The sequence below is a fragment of the Chlamydomonas reinhardtii genome, chromosome 17 (assembly GCF_000002595.2).
Source record: "Chlamydomonas reinhardtii strain CC-503 cw92 mt+ chromosome 17, whole genome shotgun sequence".
Classification (NCBI taxonomy): domain Eukaryota; kingdom Viridiplantae; phylum Chlorophyta; class Chlorophyceae; order Chlamydomonadales; family Chlamydomonadaceae; genus Chlamydomonas; species Chlamydomonas reinhardtii.
Window position 1 is genome coordinate 1813291 of NC_057020.1, and position 18509 is coordinate 1831799.

At 63.8% G+C, this 18509-nt stretch overlaps 3 protein-coding genes across 3 annotated transcripts; 2 read left to right on the forward strand and 1 right to left on the reverse strand.

Annotated features, from left to right (window-relative positions):
* Positions 1-7: 7 nt before the first annotated feature.
* On the reverse strand, positions 8-3173 carry CHLRE_17g709651v5 (uncharacterized protein). Its single transcript, XM_043072052.1, has 4 exons — positions 2130-3173; positions 1335-1955; positions 890-1147; positions 8-765 (listed from the first exon to the last, which is right to left on the reverse strand). Exons 1-2 carry the CDS (start codon positions 2962-2964, stop codon positions 1519-1521), a joined length of 1272 nt encoding a protein of 423 aa, XP_042914511.1. The 5' UTR covers positions 2965-3173; the 3' UTR covers positions 8-765; positions 890-1147; positions 1335-1518.
* Positions 3174-3403: 230 nt separating this feature from the next.
* CHLRE_17g709700v5 (uncharacterized protein) lies at positions 3404-8249 on the forward strand. The gene is made up of 9 exons (XM_043072053.1): positions 3404-3814; positions 4102-4249; positions 4594-4700; positions 5002-5052; positions 5315-5391; positions 5635-5734; positions 5946-6443; positions 6658-6872; positions 7109-8249. The coding sequence occupies exons 1-9, from the start codon at positions 3773-3775 to the stop codon at positions 7350-7352; spliced, it is 1482 nt and encodes a 493-aa protein (XP_042914512.1). The 5' UTR covers positions 3404-3772; the 3' UTR covers positions 7353-8249.
* Positions 8250-8683: 434 nt separating this feature from the next.
* CHLRE_17g709750v5 (uncharacterized protein) lies at positions 8684-18300 on the forward strand. The gene is made up of 7 exons (XM_043072054.1): positions 8684-9160; positions 9499-9592; positions 9761-9906; positions 10074-10141; positions 10369-10526; positions 10878-13402; positions 13561-18300. Exons 2-7 carry the CDS (start codon positions 9502-9504, stop codon positions 15526-15528), a joined length of 4956 nt encoding a protein of 1651 aa, XP_042914513.1. The 5' UTR covers positions 8684-9160; positions 9499-9501; the 3' UTR covers positions 15529-18300.
* The last annotated feature ends 209 nt before the right edge of the window (positions 18301-18509 follow it).

Sequence of the window (18509 nt, forward strand, 5' to 3'; positions counted from 1 at the left end):
GGGGGGCCGGGACAACGAGGAGAGGCGGAGAGTAGCGGCTGGACGTCGCAGGAGGGAGCCGGAAGCGGGAAGGGCTGGTTGGGGTTACATGGGGGATGAGCCTAACAGACTGCCGTATATAGGACGTTATCAACCAGAAAGGCGCCTCTGTTACCATCCAGAAAGTTTCAGTAGGTCACAGGTACAGATGAGACCAGATGTAAATGCTATCGCAAGTGCCCAATGCTTCTAGGCGCACACCGTGAAGCCTGCGCCACAAGCCACGACCCTACACTGCCCCACCGATTCCCCACCAAACGCCACGCCCTGTGGTTGCCAGCGGCTATGCGTGTCTCCCACTCCCAACATGCCGTGCTCTCCCCAGCCCCATGTGAAGATGCGTCCGTCCAACAGCACCGCCGCACAATGCTCCGAGCCCGCGGCAACACACGCTGCTGCTGCCGGAAGCGCCACTTGCAATGGAGCCGCGCTTGCAGCCACCATCTCCACGCCGCCGCCATCTCCAGCGGCCTCCGCATGCCGCAACACGTCGGCTCCTGTCCCTGTCACTGCTTGAGGTTGCAATGAGCTTCGTTGTTGTGCCTGCAACCCAGTTGTGGCTGCAACACCGGTAGCTGTGGCCGTTGCTGTTGCTGGCGACTGCAGTGGCGGCATGGCCGCCGCCTCCGGCAGTGGCCTGGCGAGCTGTCCGTTCCTGTTGCTGCCCCAAGCCCACACGCGGCCGCATGTGTCCACTGCCAAGACGTGTTGCCAGCCCAGAGCCACCTGTGCACAGCGCCAGAAGCGGTCACACCTCACAGCAGCGGGTATGGTGCGGGGGCGGCACGGCGCCACCGGCGAGCGGCCACATGAGGCGCGCCTGTGCACGTGCCTGAAGTGTGTGTCCCACCTGTCGCCACGCCACCGCCTTCACCGTACACGGCCCCTCACTGGGCTGCGCGCTGGCAGCAGCCGCGGCCGAGGTCGTGGCAGCAGCCGCAGCCTTGGAATCTCCACCTGCGGCATCAGCTGCCCCGGTGCCGCGAAGCAGCGGCACCTCCCTAGGCTGGCCGCTGTCGTGCACTTCCGGCGGCAGACCACGCCCCCACACGAACAAGCAGCCGATCCTAGCATCGAGGTAGGCGCTCCGGTCACCGCCCGCCGCCACCTGCGGAAAGCAGTAGCGGAAGGCAAGCAGCAGACACTTACGGTAGTCAGGCAGTCATGCAGATCATGCAGGCCTGTGCATTGTTTGCACCCTCGCAATTGATCTTAGCACTCCGTGTCATTGGACCGCCGTTCGGTGGCCTTTCACCGGCGCCCACCTCATCTCTAGCCACGTCGTGCGCACTTACGAGCACTCCAGCAGTGGCTGGGGCGGTTGGGGCGGCAGCGCCGGACGAGCTCCCCGGTATCAGATGCACCAACACGGGTGTCCACGCAGCTGCAACTGCGGGTGGCTTCGCGCAACTGCCGCCACCGCCGCCGGCTCTGCCACTGTTGCTGCTGGCGCCGCGGGCAAGCCGCGGCTTGCGGTCCTCAGCAAGCGGCGGCGCCGTTGCCGAGGCGCCGCCAGCAGCACTCGCCTGCCCGCTCACTGCCCCGGTGCGTGGCTCCCAGTCCGGCTGCCCGCACGCGCCCAGCTGCTGTCGCCGGTTGGAGCCGCATCCCAAGATGACTGCAGCCGCGTCTGCCCATTGTCCAGCCCACGGCCCTGAGCCCGCTCCAGCCAGTGCTCCCACTGCGGCGCCCCCGCTGCGGCTCCCTCGGGGGCCCCGGCGCCCCGGGGCCAGTCGCCGCGAACAGCGTGTGCCACATGCCCGCCGCCACGCAGGTCACGGCCCAGCCGGTAGGCAGTGCGGCAGCCAGGGCGCCGGAGAGAGGCTGCGGCTGCGCCGCGGCTGCGCCGCCAGGCCCTGGGCCCAACCCCAGCTGGCCTCGACTGCCTCTACCAGCAACCCACACAGAGCCATCCTCTGCAAGCACGAGGCAGGACACGCCACGCATGTGTTGGTGGCGGGCACACTACCGCATCTCAGGCACCGTTCCAGTAGCTTTGGCAGGCGGGGGATGCCGTGTGCATGTAGACTTATGGGTAGGCGCCAGCAGCCGCCATCCCCACAGCCGCTGCTTGCGAGGCGCGCACGCACCTGTGAGGTACACCGTGTGCTCCCAGCCGCACGCCACCTGGCGCACCCGTGAGCCGCCGCCGCAGCCCCCACGGGGCAGCGCCACCGCCCGCGGCGTGAGCAGCAGCCGGCAGCCCGTGACCTCATCCACCACCTCCTGCGCCTCTGCCCCACACGCAGCCGGTTCTGGCGTCGCGGTGAGGATTGGCCCCGTCATTGATGGAGCCGATGGCCGTGGCTCCCTCGTGTCGGCTGCTGGTACGGGCGCGGATGCTGGTGAGAATTGAGCAGCTGCTGCTGCACCTGTACCTGTACCTGCACCTGCGACGTCATGGCCCCAGGTTAGGACGTCCGCCGCCGCCTCCGGCGCTGGTGTGCTGCCTTGGACGCCACTGTCGCCGTCGGGCCCCGTCCTGCCCCAGGCACCTTGCCCACCATCATCGCCACTGCGTGTGGTGTCTGTTTTGGTTAGTGCACCGCCTGTGGCGCTGCTAGTTGCATCTGTGCAGCTGCCGTGGAGTACGGCGCGCGGCGTGCGTGCTGACACGCCACCCGTAACCCCCGCCTGCGGCTGCGGCGTGCCCCGCCACCACGCGACCACGTGATTGCCGCCGGCTGCTAGGTGCAGAGTGCTTGATACGTCAGCATCTCCACTGGCACGCCCATCTGAAACACGAGGAGCCTCTGTCGCTGGCTCGCTGGGGTCGCGGGCGCGCAGCAGCAGAGCCTGCGGCGTCAGCGCATCTGCCGTGCCGCCGCGTCCCAGCTGTCCGCCAGTGCCCGCGCCGAAGCACCACACAAGAGCAGCAGGGGGTCCAGCTCCGGGATGGCCGCCTCCGCCGCGACATGCAGACATGGTCAGGGAATCGGGGGCGCTTTACGGGTCGTTGCGCGCGTGGGGCTTGCTGCCACGCTTGGGCGATGGCAAGGCTGGGTGAGTAAGGTGGAATTCGGCGCGCCAGGCGAGTGCCAAGGCCATCAGAGCTCACTTTGGCAAAGATTTCATGGACTATGGGCTAGACTATGAGGTCGTCGTGCAATATGCACAACGGCAGTGCGTTTTAGAAACTAACAAGCAACAACAAGCACTGTTGCTAGGAGTAAATGCATATCAAATGATAATGAATTGCATGTGTGCCGGTGCTGTGCAAAAAGCAGACACCCAAGCTCGCGTTACGATGCATGCCATGGGCAAATCGATGAGGAGCCTCACTCCGGTTCGCGGTTTGCCATGCTGATTCCAGACAATCGCTCAAACCTTATTACACATGCGCATACATGCAATACAATCCGGCCAACAATTTCTGGACGTCACTCGTTCCACATACCTAAGCTGCCCATATCGACCAACTGCTTTTAAACCTAAACAATAGACACTCCCAGTTTTGAGAGGATATTGTGACAAACGGCTGCCACGCCGCAACGGGACTGTCCCGGATTGTGAGACTCTTCCTGGCTTGCTCGGAGACCTCTGGACACTCCTGTAAACTACTTGTCATTGTAGACAACATAGAAAGTATTCAACTAATATGAGTCAGTGGCCAGGGCGACGCGCCCGCCTGGTGCTGCTCGCCTTTGTTGCGGGGGCTCTTTTGCACATAGCAAGTGCACAATGGACGCGTGGCGGTGGAGAATTCCTGGTCGCGGATGTGGCGAGTGACATCATGTATAGGTTCCGAATTGCTGTGACGCCGAAGAGCAACCTGGTGGGTCGCCACGGAATCTTGGCACTGGGGCCAGGCCACGTGAGGGCTGCTCGCGGAAGAAGTAACGCGGCAGGGGGTGCGGCGGCCGGTGAAGAGGGGGCGTGGGGGCGGGTGGGGGGTGGGGGGAGGGAGGAAGCGGCACTCCAGCTCCCGCTTTGCCCTGCCGCAGTTCGGTACCATTCACACACCCGAACCCGGCTCAGCCCTCCTGCCTCGCTGACGCCCTCCGCGGCCCGTTGCTGCCTCCTCTCCCCCTCCTCCTTCTACTTCCTTGTCATGTCCCGCAGATGTACATCATTGCGGGACACAGTGACGTTATCCAGGCCTACCAGTACAACCGCACCGCGGCCTTTATCCAGATCCCGGACGCCCTGTGGAGCACGGGCGTCATCCCGGGCCTGACGCAGTACCAGCCCGTGATGAATGTGGACTCAGGTGCGCGCGTGCGGGGTGCCGTTCGGGCGGAACACTGAAGGGCGGACGGGCGACTGCAGGGCGGCTTGGGCGTTGGTTGCAGCAGGCAGCAACGCAGGCTGTGGTTTACCAGGGACTTCCGTGGGCACGGTGCGGCGTGCGGTGCACACTCCGTACCGATGCGGACGCGATCGTCCCAGCGAAAGGGGGTTAGATGTCGGCGTAAGTATGTGCACGCCGCATTTGGCTGTAACCACCTGCGCATCCGACCTGCATTAGGTCCGGACAATCAGCGTGTCACTGCTGGCCCACATGGACACGCCCTGCCCTACCTCAACCCTTCCCCCCCGCTGACACGCACGCAGCCACCGACCGCGTCTACTTCATCAACCCCAACGACGGCCGCGTCTACTGCTACGACGCCACCGCGCCGCTGCGCAATGGCACCGCCGTGCCGGTGTGGGTCAGCCAGGTGCGTGGGGGCCACCGGCTCGGCGGCTGGGTGACAGGCACCACAGGGCTATTGCGGGGCTCTGCTGCGGCATGCTGCTGTGCTGTGTGGACTGCTGTGTAGGCTGCTGTACAGACTGCAGAGTGTGCTGCTGTCGGCTGAGAAGGAGGCGGCTTGCACTTCCTCCCGCCCTCCAGCCCTTGTGCCGTGCGCGGCTATCGACTTGCGGCGTGGGCCGTGCACGTAGCGCGCATGCTGAACCCCTTGCAGCAGCCAATCGCCCGGTTGCTCACGTGCCTGCCCGGCACCTCGGCCGCCGCAGGACGTGTGTGCGCTGCCGGACAACGGCATCGTGGCGCGGGAGCTGCCGCAGGTGAGCATGCGGTTGTGTGGGTGGACGTGTGTGGGGGGGGGAGGGGGGGCAGGAGCGCCGTGTGTGTATGTGTATGTGTGTGAGGGGGTGAGGGGGTGTCTTGGGAAATACGAGGTAACGGGCTGACGCTGTGTGGGTAGGGGTGCATGGGCGATGATGCGATGGTGCAGCCACATGGTGGACTGGGGGTTCTGGCAGCGTCGTAACCGTATCACCCAAGTGTCACGCGTGTCACCCGTGTCGCCTGCGCATGGTCTTGCAGCACCAACAAACCTTCGCCGGCAATGGCAAGCGACTGCTGGTGCGCTGCAATGAGTCGGTGGTGCTCTTCAACGACAAGTGAGTGGGCCTGCTGGGGTGGCGGGGGTCGGTGGCGAGGTGGCGAGGTGGCGCACTGGCGTGTGGTGGCGGTGAAGCCTGTAGGCCGCCAAATGTGAAGGCGCGCTACGGGTGGGGTGCCAGCAGACCCGAAGGCCGTGGACCTGTTACTGACAACTTGCGTGCCGCATTTGGGCAGAAACGTGGAGGATATTCGCAGCCGGCATGACGAACGCCCCCGCCCGGCTTCTGCTCCAAATGCAGGGGTGTCACGCTCAAGACGTTTGCGGCGGACTCTGTCAAGTCGTGGGTGCTGAATGCCGACCCCGCCGCCCGCATCCCCACCTATGACAGCTTCAAGCGGGTAGGTCACCGCAACGGCCCTACCCCACTTTTGGGGACCGTGCTGGGACCGCCACCCGCCGCAGCGGCGCCAACTGCAGCAGCCCCCGTTCCTGTGTACCCTTCTGCGCACGCTTCCTTTGCTACAACCTCCTATTCAGCCCCTTTCCCGCCCCCGCCCCCGCCCCCGGCCCTGTCCCTGCCCGGCCCCCACCTCCTCCTGCCGCACGCAGCTGCTCACGTGGGCCGAGGAGCCGGACCTGCCCGCCAGCCAGCTGCAGGTGTGGGACCTCGCGTCCAACAAGCCCAAGGCGCGCAAGCCCGCCAAGCCCGCCGCCACCATCACCCTCCCCGAGGGCGCCGGCGCCGCAGGCGTGCTTTCTGACTCATCCAAATGGTTCACCGTGGTTGCTGACGCGGCGCAGCCGCTGTTGCATATGGTCAACTCGTACAACGGCCGTACGACGTCAAGCTTTGATTTTGACGTGCTGGTCAACGCCAACGGCTCCTTGAGCGAAGTCCGGGTCGTGCCCACGCCCGTGGTGTACGGCGGTACGGCGGTGTACGGCCTGGTACGTGCCAAGCAGCCGTCGCTGTACCCCTGGCTGCAGCAGCAATTCCCCGACAAGTACTACTGGTGGGCGTTTGCGCTCAACTTGACGGATCCCAAAACCCCCAGCCTGATTTGGATCTCGGCTGTGCAGCCTGCGGTGGCCCAGATCATTGACCAGGTAAGAAGGCTGCTGTGATGGTGATCACTAAATGTGCCATGTTGCTTGCTTGGGAACTTGCCCAGAAGACACCTCTGCCACGCGGATTCCTAGCACGCGCTGCCTGCGTCACTCCGGCTGTCTACTTTGGGCATCGTAGCCACGCGCGGTGCACAAATAGATGCATACAAAATTGCCTAGATGTTACATACAAGTGGTTGCACCCCGCCCGCAGGCGCCGCACGTGACCGACAAGGCCGTCTTCGTCACGGACTGGGCGGGCGGCAGCCCCGGCACCAGCACCTGCAACGCCGCCGTGGGCGCCTGCAACATCCCCAGCGTGCGCTCCTTCCACCGCGCCACCGGCGATACGTACTACAACTTCCCCGCCAATCCGTACATTACCGTGCGTACGGCGTACAGCCTGGCACGCGGCACGTACCGCATGAGGTGAGGCGGTGAGGGGGGCAGGCCGCGCGCGTGGGTTGGGTTGCTCCGGGCGTGCTCGGGTCGTGGTGAGGCTCGGGGCTGCACCGACTGTCACGGCGCTGGGCTTACGTGCGCGCGTAAAGTGGCTGCTGTGTGATGCACTGATGCTGCTCATGAATATCGAGCGTCACGGCCTTCCCCACCAACCACTCCCTGCCTCCCATACATTCCTCCCACCTTGCTCCCCCGCTCGTCAGCCTGCCGTGGGCCTACCCCGACGGCGCCGTGATGCTGGTGCAGTACGACGACTGGCAGTACGACGAGTACACACCGGAGGACCAGGCACGTGCCGAGGTGGGGTCCGTGCGCGGCATCCGGGGCCTGCCGCCCATGCCCCGGCCCCCGCCCCGCCCGCCCTCGCCACCTTTCATTCCGCCCAGCCCGCCGCGAAACCCGCCATCGCCACAGCCGCCGTCGCCGGAGCCGCAGCCACAGCCGTGAGCGGTTGGCATGGGTGGAGCTGGTGATAAGTGGTGCGTCATCAAATGTAGGATTTGACGAGCCATGTGCAATGCTACAGCAAGGGAGCGAGCAAGGCGCTTGATATGACTGATTGAATGACATCATTACCGTAGCGCACGGAGAGCGCCGCCATCCAAATGTGCGTGCGGTAGCAGCCTGCACGGATGCGGCCCGCATAGGAGCCAGTCATAAGGATCATGTCTATCGCTCGAAGGCTCGAAGCAAGGATTGGCACTGCAAAGTACCTATAGTTGGAGCATGAACTGGGCGCACGACGGAACCGATCGCATACATTCATCATTTGCTTGCTGGATTCAGCGGTATCCTGGTGTGCAAGCCAGACTGGTGGTGTGACGTATGGGATGATGCATTGCTGAAGACGACTGGTACTGTTATGGACGTGCTTGAAAAAACGCAACACTGTATGTGAGCAAGGACGCTGTCATCGGACTTTTGTGTGTGGCCGGCGCCGTGATATCGTGAGATGCACGGGCATGTTGTATGCATCCGCGAGCCTTGATGCGCCGGCGTTTCGCTGTCCTAGGCGTGAATGCGCGAGCCCTACACATAATTTGTCACATGTGGGACTCCACTGATGATCCGCTGTGGGGGCATGGGCCGTTGTGGAGCGCCGGGCCGCTGGCAGTGGCACGGTCCTGCAGGGTCACGCATGTGTGCGTGTATGATGTAGGAAGTGTTACGTCAAGTGCTGCTGGGCCAAGCAAGCAAGGCGCGGCGCGCGCTGTTCAGTGTTCACTGAGATGTGCGTGCAGGCGGTGAAACTTGCTGGGCGGTGGTGCCCGTGCGCGCGTGTTCTGTTAAAGGCGCCCCTGGTCGTTAGAGTTGAGCTGGCCTGTCCTTGCAAACGATACCGTACGCAGCTCGCTACATGCACGCCTGGCTAGCCCCTCCACCGCCCCGCATGTGCTAGAATTGACATTTCGTCGCTGCATGCTGATCGGGGCAAGGGATTCCTCATCCCCCAGGCAAGGGCTTCCTAAACCTACGCAGGTGCGCCGGCAGCAGCTGCACGCCACCACCCCAGTGTGTATCCGCACTGGCCTGGGTTAATATACTTTGCGTTTACTCCTAGCACATCAATGTCGACCTGCGACGACCTCAGCTGATCATGCGCGAGCATAAGTGGCATGGTACCGCGTGGCGACACGGAAAGTGTGCGTGCGCGGATGCAGTCTCGTGTGGAGTGCGCCTGCGCTATTAGGTGGTGCACGCTGAGATGAATTGCAGGGTGCGCGTGCGGCCCGTAAGAGTCAGGGACGGGCTCGGTGATGTAATGGAGCGAGATATTTATGAGGGCGCAGTAATGGTTTCGGCCTCCTGCGCACCGGCTTCAGCACATAATGAGCCACTGATACAACCTGCTTAAACTGCCACATTGACGCCCGCAAATATGGGCTTGAAGCAACTCGTTTCCTGAGATACAGTGCGCACTTCTTTGACCGCTCAATCCGCAATTTCAGAGAGCATGGAGGTCAGCATCATGCAGAACAATTGTGACTGAGCGACTGTGGGAACTGGCGCAAAGACTTATTGCCAGCGGTTGGCGTCCGCAACGCTTTACTGCCTACTTCGCCACTCCTCCATCAATCCGCGCGCAGGCATTCAAGCACCTCGGCTGGCTAGGCCACGGTAGCTATGGCGACGTGCAGCTTTGCCAGGTCTCGACGGCCGCGGCGAAAACTTTGCTCGGCGAGGATATTCATGAAGCCTCGGCGCAGCAGTTTGTGGCTTTGAAGACCTGGCGGGCAGCTCATCACGATCACAAGGTGCGAGCTCAGAAACCTCGCGCAGGCTCCTGCGTTGGCATGGGCTGCTCGGCGGGGTTTTCGACTTGAGTCAAAGCCGGCCTATTCGATGGGGAATTATGGGAAGTTTCCAGTTACGCACATCGTGGATGTCAGAACGCACTCCTACCTGCGGCAAGAAGGGTGCTTCCTCGATACCGTCCCACCGGAGTGTCGACACCTCGCGCAATCACGGCGGCATAGGGAAATGGCCGAGCAATTTTGGAGGACATAGTTGCCGCTGTCACACTATGCGCGCTTATGGTTGCCGCGGCGATTCATTGGTGGCAACTTGTCGCGCTGCTCGCGCGCGCACGCAGATTATGCGAATAGCACTCCGCGAGGTTACCGTGCTCAATGGCCTCAGCCACTGCAACATTATCAAGTTGCGGCGGGCGTTCCGCACCCCCTCTGGTGAGGCGCAGGCGCAGTTGTCGTGTTCGGGCGGTTGACGGACCACTGTACGTAAATCACCTGACTTTTGCGGCCAGCCGGCCTCTGGGGTCCCGCCGGCGCCATGGCGCCCTCCGACATTTCCCACCTTGCATCACCCTCCGTCGACTTTTCACGTGTGGGCTGCAGGCCGCGTCTGCATGGTGTTCGACTACGGCGGCTCTTCGGCGCAGCAGGTGTTGGAGGACCGCTACCCCCTCGGCTTCCCGGGGCCGCAGCTGAAGCGCCTGGCCTTCCAGCTGCTGCAGGCGCTCAAGTACTTGCACTCGCGCAAGGTGGGTGGAGAAATCGGGGTTTGAGTTTTAAAGAGCTTAAGGGTTGCCTACCGTCATTGATCGCTCAGGCCCTGAGTCGGCGTTGATAACGCTACAATTAACAGCCGGCAGCGCTCACTCTCAACACACGTTTTGGACTACCCACTCTTCGTCTGTCCTACATCCAGATCTTGCACCGCGACGTCAAACCCGCCAACGTGCTTCTGGACTCAGCTGGCGTGCTGAGGCTGTGCGAGTGAGTGTCGGGTGGTGGGAAGGTCGTGGAGGCTGACCGAACGAGAGCGCGCATAGGCGCAGACCTGAGCAGCAAGTGGGGTTGCGAAAGTGCCAGTTTGGACAACTGTAGTCGGGAAATTTACGGTGCGATGGCATTGGTGGTGAGCAGGTACCGGTAGTTGGCATTACGGCAGGTCGGCCCCCATCTGCTTTGCCGGAACACACCCTTTGCACCCGTGCTCGCAGTTTCGGGTTTGCCCGGTTCACGTGTGAGGAGGCGGCCATCGCCGCCAAGGCCGACTTGCGAGCCGCAGCCAGCAGCGACCGACTGACGCCCTACGTGGTCACGCGCTGGTACCGCGCGCCCGAGGTGCTGCTAGGAATGCCGTACGGGCCCGGCGCAGGTGCGTCCTGTGGCGCGGCGTGGCGTGGCACGTGTTCTTGCTTTCTTACAGCTCGCCGTCGCCAGCGGACTGACACTGTGCAGCCGACCGGGGGCATCCAAGGCGAGGGGCATCCCACCCCTCTCTCACCCGCAGCGTTCCCACACGAAGCAACAATGCGTTTGGTCTACGCCTAGAACCGTGGCCTAGAACAAGGGCCAATTTAAAGATATGTAAAGACAGCTTTCATACATTCCCACATTTGAAACGTTTTAATGGGCTAAGCATGAGCACTCCTATCCGCTTCGGAGCTCCGTCTGCCCGATGGCCATTACTATCCTTCACCCGGCCATCCCTCCTCCCCACACGCAGACGTCTGGTCTTTCGGTGCCACGCTGGCGGAATTGGCAACCGGCGAGCCCCTGCTCCCCGGCGACTCCAGCCTGGACCAGCTGGCACGCATCATGCGCGCCACCGGCCCGCTCAACCCCCACATGGCCACCTGCCTCTCCCGCGACCTGCGCACACCGCTCACCAGCCTCCTCGCCAACCACGCGGCGCAGAAAGGCCCCAATGGGCTGCTGCGCCAGACGCTGGGCGCGCGGCTGTCGCCGGCGCTGCTAGACCTGATCGAGGCGTGCCTGCGGCCTGACCCCAAGGACCGGCCCACCGCGGAGCAGCTGCTGCGGCTGCCGTACTTCCTGGACGCGCCGCGGCTGTTTGCCGGAAGCGCCCTTGAGGTGCACTACGCCAAGGACCCCGTGTTCGCCGCCATGCGCAGCCCGGCAGCAGCGCTGCAGCAGGCCACGGAGGCAGCGGCCGCCGCGGCGGCGGCGGTAGTGAGCGGCGCGGAAGGATCCGCCGGGTGCCTGGCGCAGCGGCCGGCGGCGGACACCACGGACGCAGGCAGGGCGGCGTGCAAGGCCATGGACGCCGCGGCGGCGGGCTGCAACGGCAGCGGCCAAGCGGCGGTGGCGGCGGCGCCGCCTGCCGCCGCCACACCGGCTGCCGCGGCGACAACAGCGGCTGCGTCCATGGCGCACCACCGCCGGTATGACTACGCGCCGCCGCAGCAGGAGCGCGCGGCGGAGCGGCATCACCGGCACCTGGCGGCGCGCGCGCACGCCGGCCGCGCCGACAACCGCAGCATGGCGGCCAGCAGCGGCGACACCTCCGACAGCGGCGTCAGCGGCGGCAGTGGCGGCAGCGTCAACGCGACGGCACCGCCGGCACATACCACCAGCGGCCTCAGCAGCATCACAATGTCGAGCAGCAGCGCCGACTGCGCGCCGCCGAGCGCCATGATGATGCGCACGCGCACCAGCTGCAGCGGCATGACCACCACCACCACACAGGGCAACAGCGGGCGTGACACGTCGACCGCGCCCAGCTGCAGCCTGGACGGCAACACCGCCACCTCGGCCGTGGTGGCCGCAGCTGCGGCCGCTGTGGTGGCCGCAACGGCCGCTGGCTGCGGGGGCGGCTCTTGCACCGTCGGTGCTGACGCAGCAGCTGCAGAGGCGTGCGGCCGGACCGCGCTGGCGCAGGGCGCAGACGCCGCGCGCCGGAGCATGGGCCTGCACAAGCGCCAGGCTTCATCCGTTAATGATGCTGTCATGGACGAGACGGGGTCAGCGCCCCTGCAACCGAAGCTATCGGAAGCCACTGCTACGGAGGTGCCAGCGGAGGAGGTGTGGCGCGGCGATGCCAACAAGTCGCGCCGCCTGGCCAGCACTATCCTACCGCCCGACAAAGAGATGACCACACGCACATCCTCGCTGGTGCAGGACGCCGTCGCTGCTGCAGCCATGGCCGCAGCCGTGGCAACAGCCACGACTGTTGTGCAGCCGGCGCCCGAGGGCAAGAGCGGCGCAACTGACTACCACGCCTGCCACAGCCATGAAGTGTCCACTCGTGCCGCGGCGGCGGCAAGCGCTTTCGCCACCGCCGCTGGCAGAGCTGTCGCCGCTGCTGCGGGCACCGCCGGCGCGGCGGCTGCGGCGGTCAACTCAGTCAATGTTGTGGTCAGCCCCGTCGTGGCTGCGGAGGGCACCGGCAGCAACAACAGCAGCGCCCCCCTTGGCTCTCACACACCAGGGCCAACTGCGCAGACAGACGCGCATGCGGGCTACGTTGCGTCACCCAGCCGTCTTTGCAAGCACGGCTATGATGCCACCGAGTCTCCCTTTGTGTCCGCCGCCGCTCCTTTGCTCGACACCGGCCTGAGAGGACTGCCGGCCTCCACCACGTGCACTGAGGAGCAGCAGCCCACAGCCGCCTCCGCGAGCGGGCCGCTCTTCATCACGCTACCTGCCACTTTTGTGGCGGCCGCTGCGCCGCTGGCCGGCGGCGTCCCCGCCGCCGGCAACCCTGATGCTCAGGTCCGCAGCCATGGCGATCCCGCCGCCGCCGCCACCGAGCTGGCGGCGGCCTCTGCCGCCTCGCTGCAGACCGCCGCTGGCGTGCCCGCCGCCGCCGCCATGGCTGCCGCCGCCATGGCAGCTCGGTCAAGGTCCATGTACGGAAGCAGCGGTCCTCGCGACGGCGCCGCCGCTGCAGCGGCACATGCGTCTCGGACGTCAACGGCGCCTAACGCTGCCAGTGGTCCCAGCGGCATGGTGCTCTGGAGCCACGGCTGGTCCGAGCGCATCGACACAGGCTCCAGCTACGGCACCGTCTGTGGGCCCGCCGCAGGCCCCGCCTTGCCGGCGGTGCACCGCGAGACTTCGTATGGATGCTACGGCGTTGGCGTAGGTGCCAGCGGTAGCGCCTTTGCGGTGATGGCGGCCGCGGCGGCGCTACCCTCGGGTGCCAGCCACGGCAACGGCCACGGCAACAGTATCTACAACGGCATCTTGACGAGCGTCGCCAACATCCCGACGATCTTCCAGGCTCAGGTAGGGCTCAGCTACGGTAGTGGCCGTGATTGTGTTTTGTTTTGCGGTGTTGTACCGCCGTGCGTTGCCCCTGGCTGTGTGTCGGGGCCTCCAGGTCATGTAGCAAAATGCCGAACCTAAGCCGCCCATGACCGCATTTGCGCGAATTCTCGCCACAGGTGCAAACGCTGCCCTCCAGCGATTTCCCGTTCTACAGCTCGGGTCACTTCGCCGGTGTCGCAGTTGCCCCATCCAAGCCGCCGTCGGTCGCAACCGCCGCACGCGCCGCCAACGCCGCAGCCGCCAACGCCTGCGCAGCCATGATGGCGGGAGCACCGCCGCTCGGCAGCAGCCCGGGCGGCCACGCGGACGGCGATGACGGCGGTGTCAGTGCGCAATGGCTTGACAGCAACCCAAACCTGCGTATGCAGCGGCGCGGCAGCTTCCGGCAACATGCGAGCTTTCGCGGCAGTAGGGGTGGCAGCGCGATGCTGGCGGCGGCGGCGGCGCACCACCACCAGCAACAGCAGCTGCACCAGCAGCAGCAGTCAGTGTGCACTTCTGCGATGCTGGCCCAGGTGGTGGCGGCTTCGGAATCAAACCCGTGCAGCACTCGAACCGCCAAGGCCAATGTCAACGCCCACAACCACAACGAAGCGCTAGACAGCGGCTGCGTCACCACCACCATGAGCATTGGCGGCTGGGACTCGCCCGTCCCTGACGGCCACGCCGCCAGCGCTGACGGTGCGGGCCTGGTGGTGGCGGCCGTGGCGGCGGCGGCAGCCGGCGGCGCCACCGCGCCGCCTCCCATGCGCGTCTCAGGCGGCGGACTGCGCGACATTGCCGCGGCACACGCGGCAGCCCACGGCGACGGCGGGCGCGTCAGCGTGCCCCCCGGCCTCGCCAGCATTGTCTGCGGCGGCTGTGGCGGCGTCGGTATTGCTCTCGACGATCCGTCCCTGTCCGCGACCGCGACGGCAGCTGATGCCGTCAATGGCCGACTGGGCGGCGCCGCCACCCGGCAGATGCTGGGCACGGCGCCGCGCCTGAGCCAGCGGCACAGCGCACCCACGGAGCCGCAGGGCCACGGCGGCGCCGGCGACCGCACCACGCTGTGGTCGCCCTCCACCGACTCCTTTGAGCAGTTTGACAGCCGCTGCCGGCACCTGCAGCTCATGGGCATCAGTGCGCACGACGGCGTGGGCAGCTGTGGAGGCGGCGGCGACGGCAGCAGCTGCTACATTGCGGACGTCGGCGCGGCACTGGACAGTGCGGATGCCGACGCCGTCCGTGGTGATGCGGCGGGCTCGCGACTGGACGGCTGGGGAAGGACGTCGCTGCAGCGGCATGATGTCGCCGTGGATGCTGCTTCTGCTGTTGCTTTCGGCGTCGCTGCACAGGTGCCGCTGCAGCCGCACGTGTATGTGCGTCACCCGCAGCGCCCGCAGAACCACAACTCGCACAAGCAGCACCAGCACCAGTACCAGCACCATGCCAACGCGCACGGCGGCATGCAGGTTGGCGGCGGCGGCGGTGGCAGCAGCCTACGCGCGGTCATGGCGGTGACGGCTGCGGCGGTGCGGCGCGCGTCGCTAGGTCCGATGGGCCCCTCGCCACACGGCGTGTCCCTGCCGCTGGGACCGGTTCCGGAGGAGATGTCGATGAAGAGCAGCCACCGCAGCCGTGAAAGCACGAGGCCGCTGCATATCGGTGTCGCTGGCGTTGGCGGCGGCACCCAGATCGCAGCCAGCCAATTAGTCAGTTGCGCCTTGAGCGGAGCACTGACTGATCTTGAATGCGATAGCAACGCCTCTAACCGCCTCAGCCGCGTGCAACAGTATGCGCCGCGCTCGCAGCAGTCCGACTGCAGCGGCCAGCTACCGACAGGGCGGCGGAACAGCACGGCAGCTCGGGCGGCTGCTCCCAGCGCAACGCCGGCCGCTCCCGGCGTGCCCGCCGACGATGCCCGCTCCCGCAGCGTTGCGGAAGCTGTGCCGACTCAGGGTGGCGGCAGCGGCAGCAACAGCGGAGGCAGCAAGGCAGCTGCAGCGTTGGCTGCGACGGCCTCGGTCGACTCCGCCTCCAAGCAGCAGAAGAGTCTGCTACAGCGCGGTCGGCGCTGGTTTCAGAAGCTTCTGCAGTCTTGACGAACAAAGCTGAATATCAACGCACTGCCTGGCCTGTTACGCCTGACCGAGCTACCGCCGGTGGCGGAGCAGCATGCTCCAGCAAGCTCATGAGGGTGGTCCCAGCTCCGCTGGTGGGACGTGCTTTAGAGCTTAATGTAAGCTGTTGACAAATGCACGCCCTTCGGTGAGCATTCTCGCGCCTGCACATTTGATTAAATAACATTTACATCACACGCATGCATGATGCATGGGTTTTGGGGGCGCCGTACGGTGCGGCGTCTGTGCCCCTCAGGTTTTTGTGGTGCCTGTGATGATTGCGCATCAGCTTCATGTCTGCATTGTCGGAAAGGCTTGGTGTTGGTTGGTGCGTGGGACATGCAACGCATTTCGTCTTGGACCGCGGTGTGTCTACGCGATGCTGGGATAAAGGCCTCAAGGGCTGACACTTGACAGGATGCCAAGGAAGAAGAGGGGTCGGCTGGCCACGCGACGTCCACGCGTGCGCTCTGCAAACGCCCCCACTGGCCCAAAGGCCCCCAAGCTGTGGCGTTTTTAGCAAGGTGGTTGTCTCGTTGGGTAGGCGGGACGCTAAGTCCCTCCAAGTGCCAAAAGAAAAAGCGCATAAGGTCGATCGATCGCCACGAATTGAGCTACAGCCTGCGAGAGAACTGGTTGATGCAAAAGGCCCCTCGACTGGGAAAAATTGCGACAAAACTCCCCTTATTTCATAATTTCTATAGCCGAGCATGAGCTGCGATGATAATTTCTATAGCCGAGCATGAGCTGCGATTGCCACAAAATGGTGGTCCGGCGCCAGGATGGATGGCGGCACAAGAGTCACAAGTAAGATTACGTCGGTGCATGCCCTATATGTGCTGCACAACCAAGAGCTGAGAGAGCAATGAGATTTACGAAGGGTAAAACTTTGTTGCGAGGGGTGTTCGGGCATGTGAAGGGGTTTCGTGGGGCATCGTGTATGCATCAGGGACAGGTTGTACTTGGTCGGTCAGACAGTGACAGTCCGCTAGGGCGGACTGTATTTAGAAGCCGGAGCACTAGCATTTGTAAAAGGAGCTGAGATCGGTGCCGTGGTGATACGGCGATGTCCATTATCGTGATTATCATGCTGACCAAAACGAAGGACAAGGATAAGGAAGAGCGGACCTGAGTGGACTGGGGCAAGGATCAGGTGCTGCACGCAAAGCGCCGGCGAAGGCCATGAGTGTTGAGTCATGTGGTGCGCTTCTGTGCATGTGCATGTATGGGGAAGTGTCATTTTTATTTGGCGGGAGCATAGATGCACATGGGATCATGCATGAGAATGCTGCGTACGCAAGTCCATTGGTTCGGGGGGGGGGGGGCGTGACGCTAGCCAAGGCTTCGGAACGTGAGTTGAGACACAGGGTGGTAGTGCATGGCGAAGGACGTGAGGTGCAGTTTGAGTAAACGTTTGCAGAGGTCCCTTCGGACCATCCGTGGGGCTTTGACGCCTCCTGGGTGCTGCCGCGCAAAGGTGTTTGATACCGACCGCAGCAGCAACAGAAGCGCCCAACAATAAATGTGTTCATATTGTCCTGGCATGATCATGTGCAGGCAGTCCTCCAAATAAGTGTATGCGCGTTTCGCGCCCATATACACGCACGTGAGTTGGCAGGGCGGCCCTTGAAGGCCTTGATCCTGCGGAGATGGATCACTACGGGTAGGCTATGGGAATTCTGCACGGGTTTGCTTCGTCAAGACAAGGTGGCACTGCATGGGGTGCGTGCGCGCTCAGCACTGGTGGTGAGGACGCGAGACGCACGGGAGCCGACTAGGGTGAGCATACCCGGTAAACCGTATGCCTGTAGATTGTTTGTCTCTTGGCTGGCGGCCTCACTTTTGATGTACTGATGTCACTGAGGCGCCGGGCATGTGACGTCTGGCTGCGCGTGACTTGAGTGCGCGATCCAAACATGGTCATATGGTGACACGTGCAAGGGCACCTCATTGACGTGTGTACGTGTGTTCCCCTATCAGGTGTAGAGATTCTAACCGGGCATGTTGCCGCAGGCAGCGTACCGTATGCTTTATGCCAAACCCATTTCCACAGCGGTGCCGGACCGCGGCCATGGCACGTAACGCTCCGGCCTGTTGAAATCTGGTCAGTAAACCATTTTATGTGAATGGCGGCTGTGTTGCTGCCAGCCCGGTTTGTGTTACTTGGTTTCGACTATTGTGGTGTTGGCTTTGTCGCCGGTACAATGCTGTGTGCGCCAACAACTTGGTCGCACGGCCGCTAACGCAATTGAAAGCGGCAGGCCACGTGTTGCATGGCACCCGTGGAGGCCGCGGTCGCTGTTTGGAATTTGAGTCCTCCTGGTGCGTGAGTTGAATGCATGCATCGAATAATGCAACATACCGTACGCTCACTTTCAAGGCACGCGGCCAGTAAGCGGCCAGCAAGCCTCTACTTGAGGGCTACCTAGCCTGGCATTGGTGGGGCCCTATTGCCTGTTGAGCAAGATCAGTGAACATTACTTAATACAGTGGGATTTGTGCATGCACAGATGCTCGAGGCGATGAGTAGTACGCCAGCCATCTGGGATGGGGGCTCCAGATAGGGAAGTAAAGGCTGGCATGCAATGTGGGCTAACAGGGCGCGTACAGCTTGGGGAATCTCGCTGGAAGTGCTGTGTAGGTGGCCATTCAGGGCAGGGTGATCGCATTCCACGTCACTGGCTCGTGAACTGCGTCAGCAGGTCCGTCTTGTAACCAATGCAATTTTCACTGGCGTTGTAACACCTTTGCTTGGTTACAGCCCACCCTCGCCTGCGGACTGTCACTGTCCAGCCGACCGGGGGCATCCAAGGCTCTCTCGACTAACCGCGCTCCCACACGAAGCAACAACTGCCTTGGTCTACGCGTGTTACAGGCGGTAACCGGAACGGTGTAAGGGGCTAGTGCTGAACAAACCGCAGCGCCACTCGCCCTCCACAGCGCTGGTGACAGCAAGGGGGGGG